The sequence below is a fragment of the Achroia grisella genome, unplaced genomic scaffold (genome assembly GCF_030625045.1).
Source record: "Achroia grisella isolate CSIRO2021 unplaced genomic scaffold, CSIRO_AGI_Agris_v1 utg856, whole genome shotgun sequence".
Taxonomy (NCBI): Eukaryota; Metazoa; Arthropoda; class Insecta; order Lepidoptera; family Pyralidae; genus Achroia; species Achroia grisella.
The window spans coordinates 1,123,526-1,144,384 of NW_026713045.1; the positions used below are offsets into that span (position 1 = coordinate 1,123,526).

A 20,859-nucleotide genomic window follows, 5' to 3' on the forward strand; every position below is an offset into this window, starting at 1 on the left:
AAATATTAGTCCAAGGACAAATTATTTTCTACTACTGTCTACCCAAATTAGTCTGATGTGTAGGTAGGTAGTAAATATACAACTATGAAATATTAATGATGCTACTATTGAGCGTTCATACCGAAGTTTAAGAACGTCTACCTTCTTTTAACTCTAGTATATATTTTTTAATAAGAACTGAAAGGTTGCTTTGTCGGTAATCGTTTTAAGAATGATAGTGCATTGTTAAATTTACGTTCATTACTAGAAATCTGATCTAATAATTCATAAATTTTGAATGCTGATATTGTGAGATTTTCGACTTCAGTGATCAAGAAATATTAAACTCTTTTTTAGTAGAAAATACTACAATAAAACGATGGGAATATTTCTCTTACTTATTATAGGGGTTAATTTATTAAAATAAAATACTTTCAAAGAAAATAAACATTTAATAAATCAATTATGTATTTTGATACTAAACAATTATAATTAAAAATTAATAAAGTAAAAATAAATAGGGAAATTTTTATATTCATAATTTGTATTGAGATTCCAATAACTTTCAACATAAAATATTATAATCAACGATAACAAAATCAAACCCAGTATTTAATTATGTTCTTACATTTGGTGCTGTGATTCTTGTCAAAAGAATTATTACAAATATCAATAAGTACATATTACTCGTATAGTATAGTAGTAAACTATACCACAACCGCTTTAACAGGTGCAGAGCATTATAGTTTGCTTTGAAATTTTTTTCTGTACAATAATACACAAATTATGCTATTAATACATCAATTATATACAGAAGAAGCTGCTTTATAACGAGATTAAAATCATGTTAATATTTCCCAAAACTGGGGTAATATTGCAACTGTTTTTTTTATAATTTATTGGGTAAGAGCATTCATATTGTTTTATCAAAAGACGTATTTTAAATTGTTAACCATAATAAAGAACGAATCAACTTTAAAGAAAGGCTCAGAGAATAAATAGTATCTACATTATTACTGCTTAAAGCTCTTGCAATACTAGAAGACCTGCAAATATAGCTTATTAGGAAGGAAAGTTAATGTTCCTGGAAGTTTTAATATCTTTTTGGAAATACTTGCTGGGAATTAAAATCAGTTTTTCATTAAAATCCGTCCACCTGTTAATCATAAAAATAACAAAGAGAGACACATTTTCGAATTTTAGTATGGATTACAATATCTAAACACGAAAAGAACTGTCTACATCTATTAAACAGTGTTTCCCATAAGTGTGCGAGAGTACCAATATGTACATTACCTAATCAGTCCAGTCCTGCCGATGTTATACGGCCTTAACATTTTTAAGGTATAAAATACAAGTTTTAAGTATATAAATCTAACAATTAACATTTTGTATTCGAGTTATTTTTACCAAATGTATAATTTCCTTTCAGTACTTCATTATAATGAAATTCCTAAATATTCACTACAGAAAATATTTTATTATATTTTTAACTTTAAAAGTTTTATTACTATTTAGTAGATCTTTTAAAAATATTCATTCATATCATATGTTGCCAGTCTACAATTATAAATAATCTGCACACAGTTGATATTTTATATCAAATCTACATTATGGTTGGCAAATGAAGTGAACTCTTAATTTGACACACTTATTTTGTTATTATAGTTTAATTATTAGTTATTAATAATAAATGAAACCTGTAATCCTAAATAAAGTGGCAAAGCGTATTCTGAAGTGGAAAGTCGATATGATATCACGATTCTAACCATACATTGCCCTACCCATGTTTAGTGGCAAAATTGTCTTCTATTACTTTTATAAGTAAATATTTGTAGATAATAAGGCATTTTGTAAAGTATAAAAGCCAAGTGTACTATTTTCTACACATATATAATTATTGCCAATCATTTAAATAGCTAATATTTTTTAAGCGACAGTCTTCAAAGCCTGTATTCTTTTAAACAAGTTGTAAGTGTTGTTTAATTCCGTAAATTCTGCAACAGGTATTTAAATGAAATACTACATACATATCTTGAAAGTATAATAATACATATATTATAAGTAATAGTATATATATTCAAATATGCATTGAAATGAAATTAATTATTATCAGTTATTATTATATAGTAACTACATGAACAGTAACCATATATTAATTCATATAGTCGTGACACCGTTTCTGACTTATGACGCCTAAATTTTTGTCATAAATAATCTTAAGACCCTGTGTGCATTGTGTATTTCTATCATGGGTTCTATTTTCCGTTTAGTTTCTTTTCATGTAAAAAAGTATAAACACTGATAAAAATTGGGAATGTTGATTAACTCTTAGATTCACTACTACCATCTGCACAGTTAGCATGCTATGCAGTTAGCTTATAATTCGGAGCTGAGAATTTTTTTGACAGACGTTATTATATATAAAACAATTTTCCTTATTAGCAAATTAATAGAAAATTAGCAATAATAACAAAATATTCCCACCGCCCGTCACCACAGCGATGAGATTAATTTACGCACTTCGACTCAGTTTCTAAGTACAATATAAATCTAACACATTTTTTAAAAAATGTCTTTATTTTGTAGACATCTTGATTTGTGACATATGAATGCATATTTGTCAATATAATAATAGTAGTAAAGATTGCTATAACTATATTACAGCCAATATATCAATAACAATAGTCTATAAAACCAAAAATGAATAATAGAATAAAACTGAAATAAAAGCGCAATAAGTACCCTGTTTGTTCTTAAGAATCTTTTCTTTTTCTTATGTTATATCGAATTGATACTTAATTTACATATTCCTTGAAAACTAAACTAGAAATGGAATATAAATAAATGATATAATATGTATTGATTAATTTTGTTACGATTATATAATTAACATAAAGGAAAAATGAAATTCTGGTTACAATTCTATATAAATCATTGGCAGATTGGAGTAGATACTGAAATTGTAGTTAATTGTAAATTAGAAATCAATAATAAAAAGATGTACTCAGATAAACAAAATATAATATTTATTGAAATTTCTATGTATCAAAGAGAATAAAATTTCCCGGTAACATATTACATATTTGAATAAATTCAAACTTGGCATACTGAGATGAAACTTGAAGGCGTCGTAATAGTATATAACAAATTAAATACACACTGTGACCGTAAACCATCACATAATATATCATTCATTGAGCATCCATTACATAAAAATGGAAGTTAGATATTAGGAATGTCGCTCATCATATTCACAACCAACACCATTGCTAGTAAAAATATATAATTAAAATAGGTATCTACAAATAATATAGCATCCAATGCTTAAGTACAACATGTGAAATACATTGAAAATCCAAATATATATAGAGATTGGCGGTGTAGTACAATATTCAAGTGTTTTTCATAATGTTATAAATAAAGTAATTATTATCATTATAGAATTCTCAACAAATAATGATTTAATAAACCAAGGAGATTCTATAAAGTATATCCCATTAACTAATCACGCACCTTTCATTATACATTATATTGTAGAAAATAAATGCAAGCATGCAATACCTTATCCCTTAATATTTGCCGACCAACATTTTGCCGAATTCGATAAACTTAAAACTATGAGAACCCCATTGTTCATCAGAGAACCCTATTGTTTAATCACATAACTTATTAACAATAAAATGAGTATAACACCACCCGAGATAACAAATTAAGTAAACCTATTTAACTTTATGATACAAACAGATCACAGTCTAATTTGTCCATTATTAATTTTCTCAAACACTTCAGGTCCTAGTGGCAAGTATTTACCGAGTTTCGTATCTAAATAGTATAGTTTGTCTTTTTTAATTAAATTTACGTCGAATCCTTCCTTTTGCAGATCGATTTTCTTCATTTTAAATGTACCTGAAAGGAGATTATTACTTGAATCGGCTCAATTTGAATGATACGTTATCTATTAATCTTCTGTACTATATTTGATAATTTAGTTATCAATATTAATGTTGATAATTTTGACAGGCGAGTGCTGTAAACCCCTCTTGTATCAGATAATATTAGTGAATAGCACATTATGATATTGATCGCAGTATCCACCCATGTCAAGTTTAAAATTAGTATTTAAAAAAAAACATTCAAGACTATAGAGAACAAAATATTATACTTTACAGCATCAAAACGTTATATCAAGACAATTAGAAATCAATCATGTATATATATAATACTGTCCATGTATTTTTGTTCAAGGACTTTTCTTCAGGTGAATCAACAATTTATTTTATATTAATATATTATCTTACAAATGCATAAAAAAGAAAAGTAACTGTGTCAGAATAGTTGATACTTTGTAATAAAGCAAGTAAAAAATTAAATTAATAATGCCAAAACTTTGAAACGAAACTTGACTTATTATCAACAGCTCTTTCCTTTATTTTACAATTAAATAAAATACATTAATGTTGCCTTCAATAAGAAGAAAAAAAATATTTGAGACTTAGTAATAAGTCTCAAATATTTTTTTTCTCCTTTTAGGTACTGTATTTTTGCAGATGCACTGTAAGAGTTAGAGAGACAATACTTACAGCAAACTTAAATTTCAAATTTCATATAGTCATAACAAACTAACAGATGTTTGGATGATTTTGGCTATTGTAATATATGGAATGAGTCAGGGGCCGTTCAAGTATTACGTAAGCACTATAGGGGGGCGGGGGGGTCTTTTCTTTGCTTATTTTGGATGACATGGGGGTGGGGGAGTCTGTATGATGATTACGTCATCGGTCGTAATTTACTTTTTTACAGGAATGGCAACCCTCACATTGACTTTGCTAAAAAAAACAATACATTAATTGAGAGATGTTTACGTAAGCATGGGTGGAGGGGGTAAGAGCTTTGCTTACTTTTGCTGACAACGGGGGATGGGGGGTAAATAATTGTGATAAATCTGCTTACGTAATACTTGAACAGCCCCTCATCTACGAAATTGCTACACTCTTTAAACATAGTCCATTCGTGTAATGTTAATTTATTGTATGAAAATTATTTGTATGCACGTACATTTGTAGATTAATTAATTAATTCGGTCCAGTAACTACAGGAGATACTAAATAGTAAGATATTACCTGTCAAATCTACACTGGTCATGACCCTCATGAATATAGGCCTAGCATAGACGGGCAGATCGCGCGCGAGATCTCGCGCTAGTTTGTCCAGGTCTAAAGTGCCATCCGTGTCCACGATTCCACACATGCCAGCGCGACCTTCAGTATTGGGCACCTGAAAAATAGATATTTGTTAAACTTCAGCTTTATGAAACTTAAGTAATAACAATAATAATAACCCGGGACAGTTCATACAGCGACATCTAGTCCCAAGCTAAGCAGAGCTTGTGTTATGGTAACTAGGCAAATGTTATAAATACTTAGAGACATCTTTTTGGTAAATACATAAATATGCCAGCCACCCAGACCCATACAAACAAAAACAACTCAGGAATACAAATGTTTTTAAAAATTCTTTTGAATTGAATTTTGTGTTGTTCATAATTTTGATTGATTTTGTTTCAATATGAGTAAGAGCTTATACTAGTATACATTAGGTAATTAAAGAAATACAGTCATGAGAATTAATATGGAAATAAAATCTATTGTTTCAAAACGAATAATAAAAAATAATACAAAATTTGCGAAGATGAGTTCAAATATATTTTTGCAGCAGTTGAAAATTTGGAACATTGAAACTAGCGTGCATGCAGCGACTTATAAAATGAAACAAGTCGTATTTAATGGTAATAAAGGTACTCGATACTTTCAGCGTACTATATAAGGGGTCCAGCATAAAATGTAAATTTGTAATATCCTAAGAAATTAACAATACATGTTATTCATTCATAGAGTTGTGCTGTGTAGAGTAGTCAGTTATCTCACCAGTACTCCATAAACAACTGCATCTCTATGCTCGGCAACCCTGGATATGGCTGCTTCAACTTCACTGGTGCTGACATTCTCGCCTCTCCATCGGAACGTGTCACCAGTACGATCTTTGAAGAACAGATACCCTAATTCGTCCGCGACTAAGATATCACCTGGAAAAATAGTAAATTATAATATAAAAATTGTAAGTAATTGTAACACTTATAGTATCTACATATTTTTTGGAATTTGTAAGCTTTTCTGGACAGTATACGTACAATATGCATAATAATAAAAACAACAATAAAATATTGATTAAAAAAATTGATACAATTAAAAAAATATATGGTTCCAACTTTGTTAGATTTTATTAAAGATAAGGCACTGAACGCGGGAATAACGATCATCACTTTTCCAAATATACTAAATTGTTATTTTTAACAACAGAAAAATCTATATTACTGTTATCCACCAACTTGTGTTGAAGACGCCACACACATTCACACTGATTGTATTTAAATACATAATTTAAATGAAATTACAAGAGTTAATATAATTTGATAATATGTTATTAAAAATGTACCTGATATAAAAGCGGTGTCTCCTTGTTGGAACACGTTCCTGACGATCTTTTTATCTGAGGCGGCCTTGTCCACATACCCGAGGTACTCACGGCTCGGGTTCGTGGTAGAAATCTTGCCAACAAACACGCCCGGCTCGTTGGGTTCCGCAAGCTGTAAATAACGGATATACGGATAATAGACTTTGCAAGTCTATTGTAAAAAAAAATTCACATATACAATGAAATATAAACTATTTATTGTTTCTCTCACAGAAAATATAATGGGCGACCTTATTGCTAAATGCAAAATAATTAGCAAATAGAAGAACACATATTTTTTATTAAAAAAAAATACATTCCAGTAATTGCCAGACCAGTGCGAACATGAATATCAATGTTTCAAAATAGATATATATGTTTATATTTTTAAAAAGACATTAAAATTTGGATAGAGAATAATAAAATACTTCCATAATTTCTCTATTCAAATAAAAATTTATAAAGAATAGGAGAATAAAAAAACATATAATTTGAAATATGTATATTTCAAACTATATGTTTTGTTTTGTTGTTACCTGACAAAGCCCCCTAGAATCTCTTATCGGTTCGCCGGTCTCCTGGTTCACTTTGATTATAGCGATGGGATACACGCCTGGTATTATTCGGGACACGAATCCTATTGAGCCCGGTGTGCCGTCAAAGTTCACTGATACCAATAAAACACAATATTAATTTTTTATGAAACTCCAATGGCATAGAAGCCAACAGACAGCCCACCTGATTGTGAATGACAACCACCGCCTGAATGACATGAATAGCAAAAGGATCCCGACATGATATGATGCCCCACATACATTGCCATTCCGAAATATTAAGAAAACATGACTTTTAATTATATAAAATTTACTGCCATATTTCGCCTTTCAACTGAAACGCAGCTTACAAAACAAACTGCATGAGGATAGAAATACGTGAGCGAGACATTAAAATCAACTTGTTAAAAAAACTATAAATAAAGTAAATTACAGTTAACATTGTCTAATGCTATGTATAATAATCTAATACAATGCTCAATCAACAGCGATATAATGGGGTGGTATAAGAATCGGCCTTATTCATTATTATTTAATTGATGGTCATTATAGACTCAATTAGATTTTACTATGTAATCTAGTCAATAAACTACTTACTAACTAATAACTTCATCAATTAAATAATTAATTTTATATTGCATATAACAAACTTAAAACAATAATATAAAAAATATCTACTAATATTTTAAACGAGAAAATTTGTGAAGTTACTTGGATACTTGTTTGAAGCTGTTTGTTTCTTCTCACGCAAAATACGGAGTAGATTTGAATGAATTTTGGTACACAGATAGAATATATTCTAGATTACAAATATATATAGATAAATACATACAATACTCTTAACTCGAATTTAATACAAGCAGCGTCCCGAAATATAACTATCAAACAATAATATTTAAAATAATTAAATTACCTATATTAGCATTTCCTTCCGTGGCTCCATAGAACTCAATGACATTCTCGATGTTGAATCGGTTGAGGAAATCTTTCCAGATCTATAAATATATATATTCTTTATTGCACTTTTAAATACAGTTCTAAACTTAAATATATACAAAGTGAGCAAAGGTGGACTTATCTCTAAGAGAGATCTCTACCAGTCAACCCAACAATGTGGCATAGCTAGTATTGAGTAGGTAACACCTGTGCAATTAAAACTATTATGTTAAAATCTCCAAAAGATGAAAAAATAAAATATTTAAAATTCAACATATTAAATAAAGTTCGAATTATATTATAATTATAATAAAATATACAATAATAAATAAAATATACAATAATAAATAAAATAAACATTGGTAAAAGTTATATATATATATATACATACATATACAATTACTATAGATATCTACATATATTACACAAAATACAAATAATAAAATACATGATGAAACTAATCATACTAAGGTCGATAAATAGTACGATTTCAACCTTTTCTTAAAACAACCGATTGATGGACTTTCCTGTATCTGTACTGGTAGTTTGTTCCATAACCGAGCAGCGCGAAATGAAAAGGAATTTCCTAAGAATTGTGACTTGCCAAGTGGAAGTTTTAACATTTTGGAGTGGTTTTGGCAAAGACGTCTCGGTCTAGTAGGAGGGGGCAACAATTGAAAGCGGGATTTAAGGTAAGCAGGAGCATTGGGATTATTAAGGATGTTATAGAGCATGGTCAGGATGTGCATATTATGTCGAAGGCGGATTGGGAGCCACTTTAAACGAGCGCGAAATTCAGAGACGTGATCGTATTTACGTAAACTGAAAATAAATCTGATGGCTAAATTTTGTAAGCGCTCGAGTTTATTGAGGAGCTCCTCAGTCACGTCTAAGAAACAAACGTCAGCATAATCAAGAATGGGAAGTAAAATGGATTGTGCGAGCATAATTTTGGTACTGAAAGGAAGAAAATATTGAAGTCGTTTGAGAGAGTGATATGAATAATGCATCCGTTTACTGATTTCATTAACATGAGGTGTCCAAGACATTGTGCCATCTAAGATAAGCCCTAAGTTTTTAACTTTGTCAGTATACACTAACTGAACACCCTCATATACAAGTGCGGGTATAGTAGACCAATCCAACCGGCTCCTCAGTCTACTGCTACCAACAATCATAACTTGGGATTTGGCAGGATTTACAACAAGACCGAAAGACCTAGCCCATGCTTGTATTGCCGAGAGATCACAGTTCAAATCTGCAACTGTTTGTGCCACCTCCGACAATGTAAAGTGACGGTATAATTGCAAGTCATCTGCATACAGATGGAATGGAGAAGTAATGATACGAGATATATTGTTAATAAACACTGAAAATAGTAATGGAGAGAGAACACCGCCTTGAGGTACACCAGCAGTTAAAGTAATCCAGTCTGAGGAACCCTCGCTAGTTTTTACACACTGCTGGCGACCGAAAAGAAAAGAAGAGAACCATTCTATAACAGAAGCAGAAATGTTAATAGCACGGAGAGCACCAAGAAGGATGTCAAAATCTACAGAATTGAATGCGCTGCTGAAATCTAGCAGAATTATAGCAGTCAACTTGGTGTCCTCCATAGCCTGCCTTATATCCTCAGTAATATTAAGAAGTGCCCCAGTAGTGCTATGGGAGGGACGAAAGCCAGACTGGAAGGGACATAACAGGTTATTAGAAGAGAGAAACATGTAAAGTTGACTATGAACAACGGATTCGAGAACTTTGGAGAGCAAGGGAAGTATGGAAATGGGTCGAAATTGGGAGAAACAAGTAGGGTTTGACGTTTTAGGGAGAGGTATAACATAAGCCCTCCTCCACTGTGATGGAAAGACATTTTGCTGCAGAGAAAAATTAACAATGTGAGTGAGTACACGCAAAATATCTTCCAACACAGTAAGAATCATCTTAAGGCTAATGTCGTCGCTACCGATAGCTTTAGTGGATAGGGAAAGGATACACTTTCTAACAGCATCTTCTGATACCGTACTGAAAGTAAAGGAAGGACAATTCTGTGGGAGAAGGTTAGAAAGAATGGAAAGGGAATTGGCTTTAGTGGAATTGCTAAGAGTAACAGGAGTAGAGGAAAAATGTATGTTTAGCGCATTGAGATCGAGACCACTCAGCGAAGAGTCGGAGGCCTTGCCCACTCCTAGCGACTGGAGAAACTTCCAAATTTGAGGCTGTCTAAGGTTTTGTATAGTATTATGGATATATCGGCGTTTAGCATCCCTACACATTCTGTTGCAGACGTTGCGTAGCTTTTTATACAATTCAAAGTTAACCTGTGATCTCTCGTGCTTGTACTGACTTTTAGCTCTGTCACGTTTGGCCATGGTTCTCCGAATAATAGGAGTAAGCCAAGGAGCAGGAGCGTGTTTAACGCGGACTGGACGCACTGGTGCATGGATGTCAAAAATTTTAATGATCTCTTTGTTAAATGTTTCAACCATGCAATCGATATTATCAGCTAGCAGTAAGGGAGACCAGTCAATATTCCTCATATCCTCTCTCAAACGATCTAGATCTATATGCCGAAAATCGCGAAGTAATAAAACCTTACCCTTATTCTTCGGAGGGCGCATGTTAAATGATAGATAAATTAAATCGTGTTGAGAAAAGGGAGAACACATTTGACCATGAGATATAACTTTGTCGGGTTGTGAAACAAGAATTAAGTCAATAAGGGAAGGTCTACAGTTATGGAAGTAATGTGTGGGTTTAAGCATAGGCAATACCTGGAGATTAAGGCCAGAAGCCAGACCCATGAGGTTATCAGTCCTATAGTCATTTTTTAAGATACATGTATTTAAGTCACCCATTAGAATGACATGATGAAAACGTGGAATTAAGTCTTCCAAAGTATTCTCTAATGGTATTATATTGACATTTCACTTGTTACATGACAAAGTCTATTCACCTTGTGAATAGTAATAATGACTGAAACATGTTTATTCAACTCTCAGTCATTATAATTTTACAATACAACGTACTTAATCACATATACAACGTACTTTGGTACACAATAATAACTAAATATAATTACAAAAAATGAACCGACGAATCCTGAAATTTATATGAAACCAAAAGTATACAGAGTCTAGTCTATATATTGCACAAAGTCCAAGAAAAACACCTAAATTTTCGGAAAGACATTACGTAATATACATACAAAAAATGTCCAATTAAGAACGTTTTGACAAGTGGTTGTTACGTTATATTGACATAAAATCACTTAAACATTATGTACGTCATAATATTTATCTTTGAAACATTAAATGTACACACATTGAAATACACTCAAACTGGGAGAATCATTTAAATGTAATCAGTCACAAAGCATATTCAAAACTAGATAAGCGTGTAAAGAGATCGTTTGAGACCTAATATGAGTATTTTCATATGAGATAAGTTTATGTTAAAACATGTTACCGTACAGTAATATAATTTAACTCAATTCATCGCACTTACCTAACATATGTATCTACATAACTTATGCAAACAAATGGGTCATTACAGAAGCAACAATGAAGGTATGTAGCATGTAATAAATTAACATAGTAAGTACTATTGTTAATTTGACCCAGCTGATTGTTACAAAATTTTAGAGTAAATAGATACATCAATTATACCCAAGTACTACATTAATTAAAAATATGTATTTGTAAGGTTTCATAACCATTCTACTTTCATATTGTTTAGTTTTAAAATAAAGACAAAGAATAGAAAAATGAAATATAACTAGTGGAAGATGATAGGGTGAATAATATTGTGGGATATAGGGTCACTGGATATAATATTAAAAGTATAGTTTATGAGATCTATCTCCTTGCATTTCTCATAAGAAATCATGATACTTATTTCCTAATATTTTTTTAACAAAGTGCCTATAGACGATTGCTTTCATAAAACAAAAAACAAGGGAAAAAACCCCTTAGATAACAAAAATAATTATCGGTCTTAATTATCTGTTTAGTTTCAACTAAGATATAGCGTGAAGACTTTCTCCTGGTAGTAGTAGACTTATACATCTATCATCCTCCACTGGTGCTTAGCCAGCGTAAACCGTTAGCGCAGGTAGTTGCACCATTTCATTATCATCCACAAAAAAAACTTATACAATAATAACAATATACCTGTGGTCGAAGCCCGTTCCCATATATGATGCGGACGCGGTGTGCTGTGTCCGAGGGTGACCGCGGCGTCGCCAGCACGTAGCGACACATCTCACCGATGTAGTGCGCAGCCTAGTTACAAAAAAAAATATTATTTATTAATTTCAAATAATACAGATAATTTAAAGACGTGAAACTAATTGCATTAAACATTAAATAATGATAATAATAATTCATGACTATTATACCAGATATATTATATCATTTTGATCCAATGTAGCAATGGTGAGGCTACCTTTTCTCCAGTAAATTTTAGCATCGCATTCTTTACAATATGTTCTGAATCCAATGGTAGAATGATAAAAATGACAATTTAAAACTACTTATAAATAAAAAGCCTATTTTTATACATAAATCTTACTGTGATTTTTATAAATATAGGATATTATGTTTTCTGATAGATATAAGCCCACCGTTTGTTCAGCATGTACTTACAAAGAATAATTTTTGGATTTGTTTTAGTGCACAATAAAGAATTATGGTATTTTTATTAAATACTAGCTGATGCGAGCAACTTCCCCTGCATAAGACTAACATTTATCATTGTATTTCCCCTAATTTACAAATATCTCTTTAAATTATAGCCTATGTATATATAATTATACCCTGATGATACGCCATATTACTGTAAAGTTTCATCAACCCGTTCCATAGTTTTAGCGGGAAAGAGTAACATCTATCCATACTAATTTTTTTTAAACTTTCGCGTTAATAATATTAGGAAGATTTACCGTTGCTTTATATTTTATACAGTCTGGGAAGTACTGCGACGCGGAGAACTTCTGCTTTAATGCAACTGTGCATCCGGACACAAAGGCCTGGCCAACAGTAACCACGCCGCCCGCGGTGTGGTACAGTGGTAATGGACAGTAAACTATGTCAGAACTGTTCAAACCGAAATAATGGATGCCTGTCGTCATAAACACGAATCTGAAACCAGCACATAAGAATATTATTACTAAATAAGAAAATACTATAAAAAAGGCACTCCGCAGAAACACTCGAGTAAATTGGTTGCATATTTTCATCAAAAATATAAAGTCTAAAGACAAATCTTTTTAACTAGTATGTGTTGCTAAAGATACGGAATTGATATACACTGGATATTGTATTACACTGCTAGCCGTATGAGACGTCGCCGTTCAGTTAGTTTTGAAACAGTTTTGTAGTTCCACCATGTAATAGAATACAAATCTATAAAGAAAAATAGCTCGTACAAGTAATGGCAATGTAAGGTCGGCACCTTACATCAGATCCATCAAATCGTAGTGACGACCTCAAAACTATTACAAAGAAAAGATGGATACTGGTATGTTGTGGGGTAATATGAGAGGTTTCACTTCAGCACTCGATGATATATGTATAATAAAGTATTTTTATCCATATGTATTCCTAGGTAGTTTGTAGCTTCTTTACAAGTGATAGAAAATATGTTTTTGTAGCTAGGGTATTAGAACATATATATATTGTATTTTTTACTCATATATATTTAAATTTATTTACTTTTTATAGAACAAAAAGTATATAGAAACTATTGTATAAAAATGTTATTGTCTTGATTTATGTGTGGAGAAATGTAGGGTAGTTTAATATTAGTATTAAGTCGGTCGATGGTTTTTGATTTGTGTTGTTTCACTGACACTGCAATAACTACGATAGTTTAATCCCATCTCTCTTTCATAACACATATCTATAGATGTTTCCTTGTGCTGACATGTATCACAGAGTCACTTCCACATCTAGGTATATAATATCAATTATACAGGGGGGAAAGGGATTGTTAGTAATGTGGACTCTCGACCCCATCGCTAGCAATGTACCATGTCAGGTTGACCTCCACGTGGTTCCCCTGGAAACCATCTTGATAAATTCTAGATGAATTTATCACGATGGGCTAACTGACCTGACCTTATTCTCATCTTATCATCCTCCACTGGTGCCCCGTCAGCGTAAACCGTTAACCGCGCAGGCGGTTGCACCATTTCATTATCATATACAAAAAAAAATGTCAATTATACATGACTGAAATACATCGGGATGCAAATGCGATTAACGGTATTCAGAAACTATATATTTACCTTGAATTAGATATAACCGCTGCCTTTGGAAGTCCAGTAGTTCCAGATGTGTATATGTACAGAAGTTTACCACAGAACCCGTCACCGTTTGCCAAAGTCCAGGGTGCGGGCGGTGTAGATTCCAAAAGAGATGTGAGATCAGTAAAGCCATCTCCAATTGATGTTTTAGGATTTGAAGTATTTAGTGGACGATGTGTGAATTTAAACAGTTTCAATGATGGACTAAGGTCTTTTGATATATCTTGAATCGCTGTAAAAATAACAAATTAAAAATAATTTACAAGTTACTTTGTCTAGTCTAATAATGCTTAAATACATATTTTCGTAAATACCCACTAAGAACAAATACAGAAACTACCAGATCAATGTTCATAGACATACTCACAATACAAATATTTAAACAATTATATGACATTGTTTGAATCATAACTCCAGTAACGGTAATAAGCTACACTCTACACCATTGAACTGACCGCTAGTAATAAATAAAATTCACGGTAATAGAATAGGTACATATTTATTTACTTACAACACATATCGCACTCCTAATAAAATATATTTACAAAACAATATTTTTTTTTTATTTATAGTAAGTTAAAAGTTCACTGTAGATATTTCCAAAGTTGTAATTTTTTAATTAATGCAGTTTGATATAAACCGTTCCATAAATTCATATATAAAATATTGCGTTATGACTAAAATACAAATAACATACAATTCATTCTTATGTGTCTCTCTTTTAAAATACAAATGAAGACTTTGCAGACATTGATATCAAATTTAGCATGATTTTTACATCAAGTAACTTGTGCAGTACCTATTTTATACACAAGAGGTATATAAAATTGAGGCATAGGAATATAAAAGCGAAATTTGTGGCAAAAGTGTACATTTTATATTATATAGATGAAATGGCAAGCAAGTCTGAATATTGTTGAGGACTAATAACATGTCGTGCCACTGTATTCTGCAATTTCATTGCTTGGTTCATGAGCTGCGACAGTTGAGACAGGTATCCATGACAACTATATACAAAGTCTGCATTTTTTTTATGTTTAAATTATTACGTATGAAATATTCACGAGTATAAAATATAATAGTTATACTTATTACAGAGTATGTGGACTGATAGTGTTATCACTCTAGGAAATTAACTATAGATGTAACATTTTGGTAAATAAGGTCAATAAAGATCAATATAGTAACAAATTTAGATAGATGTTATATTACATTAGCAAAATAAAGAAATAAATATTATAGAAGGCAATCTATACTAATATTATAAAAAAGGAAAGATTTGTTTGTTTGATTGAATAAGCTCCGAACTACTGAACCGATTTGAAAAGTTATTTTACCATTAGAGTCCTATATTATCCCTGATGAACATATGCGATAGGATATTTTCAAAACGTTAGGGATCCATATAAAAACTTCGATAATGTAACCCAGTGTATGGATAAAAATACAATAAAAAAAAATATTGCGTATGCTGCGGAAATTATTGACAATTAGCTGTGTCCGTGGTTTCACCCGCGTCAAATTTATAGATAGCTATAGCGTTTCATCAATATCTGTTTGACGTAGGTACCCTATACTACAATTTTATACATATATATGTACAATTTTATAAATATATATGTACTTATGTGTAATTTTTTTTTGTTATTTACTTCTAATTATATGCGTAATATCTTAAAGTTGATGATTATAATTATGCTTTTTGCTACAAATTTTGGTAGTTTCTTTTTGCTATAAATGAATAAAGATTTACATACATCTTAAAAAGTAAAGTTGAATAATGTATGTTTGATAAATTTATCGCAGTTTCTTGCCCATTCATTAAATACTTGCATTACAAAACTGGCAATAGAATAATAAAAGTTCATTAGAACAAACATTATTTTCATTAACATCTATTCCACTTACCTGACTGATACTCGTCGGAAAATATTAAAATGTCACATTTGGCGACATTGATCGAGTGTAATAAAGCGTTCCCTCGTTGATTAGTGTTAATTAACGGTGTCACGGCTCCAACGCGTGCGTTACCCAGCCATATTGCCGGTAGCTGGGGACAATTATTTACCAACATCCCAACTATGCTTCCTTTCCTTATGCCCTGGGCCTTCAAGACCGCGGTCATGCGTAAACTGAAGTCCTCCACCTTGAAAAGTAATCAAAATAATTATATAAATGGCATGACATTTTGTAAATTATAATATAAAGATGCCAAATACTAAAAGGAAACTAAAACTCTGAAAGGGCATAATTATTGTTAAATTCTGATTAAATATAAGTATCAAGGTACACAGCATAATTAAACTGACTGGCATATGACTGGTGTTATGTTATAACAGAAGGAACTCATGAGTACAATTTTGAGACGTGTTATTTCATACTTGAATATTGCTATATTTTTTATAGTCCTATTAATTATGGCATAAGGTGCTGATAAAATATCAAATAAAAGAAAATTCTACAGTGGTACAAAAATAAAGTAAAAGAATAAAGTTGGTGAAACAGCTCATAAAAGTATATAATAATATGCACACATAAGTAATTGTTCAATTTATGCCATGAATTATGACTTTTAACAAAATTACTGGTACAGCATTAATAAGGTAAATAAAATATATCTATTAAACATATCACTACAGAATGTACTTTGCAGTACAATTAACATTCCATGACATATAATGGCTAATAATTTTATGTCTAATTAAATTGTAAATTACAATTCCTAATCCATTTACAATTACAGAGAATGAATACAAACCTCTTGAAATGTCCATACTTCATCTTGAAAGAGAAAACAAGGCTTGTTTGGATGTTTCTGTACCACATCATGAAATATATCAGGTATTGTCCAATTTCTCTTACTGAACAGCCGTGTCTTCCACAGAATGTTAGCATATGCCACCAGTGCCCTTATAAATATATATACATGTAAATGGTACATAAAGTGAAAAGAGTGCTAAAGTGACATATATCATATGAATCATACAGATACTATAAGCAATACAATATTATAGTAAGTATCAAAGTATAGAATATGTACTTTGACTAAGACTAAAATAAAGGATGTTCAATAAGATTGAAGGTAAATTGGGAAATATTTTTTTCAGAGTACACAAAGAGAATTTGTAACAGATAGGGAACTATTGTAGTAAATAAGAATGCTATTTGATTAACTCAGAATTCTTCTCCTCCTTATGAGGTAGAGACAGAGAGAGACACATGCAATACTCTAGCAATAGAACATGTTAAATAAAAATTATGTATACATAATATTAACAATACAATTAAATTGACTCTAGTTCTTAGAAGTCAATTTACATTAATTTATATCGATTGATTTTAATTATATTAATATGTAGATGCATGTATATGCAATTAAGAGTACATTCATTCAGTCATTCATAGTTAAACACATTATATACATATTTAATTTTTTTTTAAATGTTACTATCCAATACTCATTAACAATCTTGGGGCTTCAATCTCACTATTATTAGAAAGATCTCATTTAAACATAAATATTTTTATAACAGTTTATATTATGTTATAAACTTTATGATAACAATGGTTGAATTTGTGATAACAAATATCTACATATTGTATCTTTAGTACTGTTAGGTATTATTTAAAATAATATAATTTGCATACTAGGGACTTCTAATATAATGGCTGTGTCATTATTTTTTTTTGTAACAAAATTATAATTAAATATTTATTTATGCTGTATGGAAATGTGTAAACAATCATCAACATGTAAAGATTATGTATGATACATGTCAATACATTAGAAAGGTAAAATACAAGTACATAGAAACATGAAATAGACAATGAAATTTTATTTCCTTCACACTATTATTTGCACAGCTATACTAAACTCATAACAACTTATTCCAAGATCAACAATAAATTATACAATTAAAATAATTGTATTTATATTTGGAAATTATATTAAAATTTTAAATAGATACAAAAGATTTTCAAAATTCTAACATTAAAAAGTTGAATTCTAGAGGATTACTATTGAATAGTGCTCCTACTTGCGCTACTGATGTTTACAATGCAGGCAGGGCTCCAGTGGAAAATGACATGTGAGGATAAAGTCAATCTTGACAAATAGACCATGAATTAACTTAGAGGTCACCTTAACAAAGTACAGTGCCAGTGATGGTGTCACTAGTTCATTATTAACAACCCACTACTACCAATGGGTTGGGACCAATAGCTAGTATGCAATTATATATATATATAACACTTGTTCACTTTAATAATTCTTATTATGTATATGAGTCAGTTCTGCTCACTTTCGACTCCTCCATCAAATAGGCACTATTTACTGAATCATAATAGTTTAGGTTCTGTACCTATAGGCATTTACTCTTGCATATTACATCTGGTTCGCCAAACTTTCAATCAACATTATATTTTATATATTATGCTACTATTGCCTCAATAATTTATATGCTATATAGAACATCATATGTTTTGGAGAGAAGTACCCATGGTACATCTTTCTGTTATACATTAAACAGTATTGTTAATTATCAAATAACAACTGTTAATTATGGCTTAAACACAATGGAAAGTATCTTCTATTTCTTAGGTAAATAATATTTAAATTATTTGCAAAATTTATATTATTTATTATATGTAGAAAACTTCTATAAATGACATAATCAAAACAAGAAAACTTTCACATTTATGTACATACCGGAGGTCCCTTTTAGTTGTCAGCAGGGCTACATAGCACCATCTTGAATGAAAAACTAAACCGTATAGCGCTATAAGTAATAAAGAAGCAGCCACGGTGTATATAAAACCATGGTACAACCAGATTGCAGCACTGACGGCAAAAATAGTTATAATAGCCAAAAACATTATTACTATTTTGCGCCTAGAAAGGCGACTGAATAAATACCGTCGAACCACTGTGAGCTACTCCGATTATCAGCTAAAATTTAACTTTAACTCTACGCAGAGACCCACAGTTCAAACACATTGGTGACTACGTTGAAGGTAACGGTAAAAAACTTGAACAAGTTTTCCACTTAAATCTTCAATTGATGTAAATTAACAAGCAGTCAACAACTCAACAAAATGAGTACTAACTTCTCGCTTCTCGTCTCTCTCACTCATGACTGACTGACAAATTTGACAAGTCTGACTGACGACGACAACGACTATGTAACATTGACAGCTTCACACTTCGCACAGATTAGAGCGAATACAAAGAGAAACACTGGAAGAGGGGTATTATTGGCACAAATTTTCTATTTCTGTCTACAATACGTCTCGCTCTTTCTTAAAACGTACCAAAATTAAAATATTTTTTTCTTTTGCTTCGACGTTCTTTCTTAAAACGCAACAAAATTAAAAATAACATTTTTTTATTTGGCGATAAATTATAACTGTCAATTCATACATAAATCTAAACTCGAAAAAAGATATAAATAGTCTAGGTTTAAACCAATTAATCGTTCCATATTCCCCATATATAATATATAGAAATACTTACGTTCATTAATTCTGCCATCGTGAAATTGCGTTCCGTTTTACCAGAAAACTAAATTCATCAAAAATATATATACCTTCAAAGAAAAATGTATAAATTAAAAATAATTTTACATGTATGTATTTATCTCTGTCTTCGTTAAAACGATTTCATTAATATATTAAATTTATTAGCGCAGTATTATTAAGCGTTCCAAATCAGTAATATATACAAGTACATTAAGCCATCGAAACGTCTAAATTCCAAAAATATATATATGAAAAATTTATAAATTTAAAATAATACTGGTGATACAGAATATTTGATATATTTGATTTTATTATAGTACTAATGGAAACAGAACAAAATAAAGAGAATGTAAGAGCTCCAGCAAATAAGAAAAAGAGGAAAATGTTGCTAAATAAATATGTACATATACCTCATGATAAGTAATTTAAAATTATTTGTATATAATTGTGACTATAAAATTTCATTAATAGGAGTTAAAGAAATATACATTGAATTTTTTTTCTATATATGCCTGTTGTATAAACATAAGTCAGTTAATTTTAATTTGAATGGAGCTGTAATATAGAGTACGAATACTACTATGAGGACCTTGATCTCTACACTGAGTTCTTATTCGTATTGTATTATATTAAATTAAATTGTTATTCACAGTGGCAACATGAGACTATCTAATCTTGAATGCAATATATATTTTAAAAGAAGACGCTTCGAAGTCATAGAAATAGAGCATTCCTACAAGATTAAAATATCCGAATTAACAATTAAAAAACTAGAATTGGAAATTGCTTTATTAGAATCTAAAAACAATAACACAGTTTAAGGTGGTAAGCGATGTGTCTCTGGACTGTTATAATTGTATATATAGAGTGATTGTAAGAATTGTAATTCAGTATGTACATTAATTAATAATATAAACTAAAAATGTGTTTCTATAAACGGCCTTTTGCTAACAGTACCACAAAATTCTTATAAGCCCATCTCAAAGCCAAATCTCATTTAAAAATAGAATTGTTCACTTGAGAAACTTGGCCTTATTACAAAAAGATAAATCTGGT

The 20,859-nt window shown here is 30.7% G+C and overlaps 1 protein-coding gene across 1 annotated transcript; it reads right to left on the reverse strand.

Moving 5' to 3' along the window:
• Positions 1–475: 475 nt before the first annotated feature.
• LOC131852687 (long-chain fatty acid transport protein 4-like) lies at positions 476–19,394 on the reverse strand. The gene is made up of 12 exons (XM_059203400.1): positions 18,995–19,394; positions 17,045–17,195; positions 16,195–16,432; positions 14,269–14,518; positions 12,922–13,120; positions 12,152–12,262; positions 7,960–8,041; positions 7,029–7,159; positions 6,475–6,625; positions 5,907–6,064; positions 5,103–5,256; positions 476–3,888 (listed from the first exon to the last, which is right to left on the reverse strand). The coding sequence occupies exons 1-12, from the start codon at positions 19,159–19,161 to the stop codon at positions 3,728–3,730; spliced, it is 1,953 nt and encodes a 650-aa protein (XP_059059383.1). The 5' UTR covers positions 19,162–19,394; the 3' UTR covers positions 476–3,727.
• Between the last annotated feature and the right edge of the window lie 1,465 nt (positions 19,395–20,859).

Coding starts and splice junctions, on each gene's coding strand:
- LOC131852687 (XM_059203400.1), bottom strand. CDS start 19,161: ATGTTTTTGGCTATTATAACTATTTTTGCCGTCAGTGCTGCAATCTGG. Junction 12,263..12,921: donor GTATAAAATATAAAGCAACG/GTAAATCTTCCT, acceptor TTTTGTAACTAG/GCTGCGCACTACATCGGTGA. Junction 5,257..5,906: donor CAGTTGTTTATGGAGTACTG/GTGAGATAACTG, acceptor TCTATTTTTCAG/GTGCCCAATACTGAAGGTCG.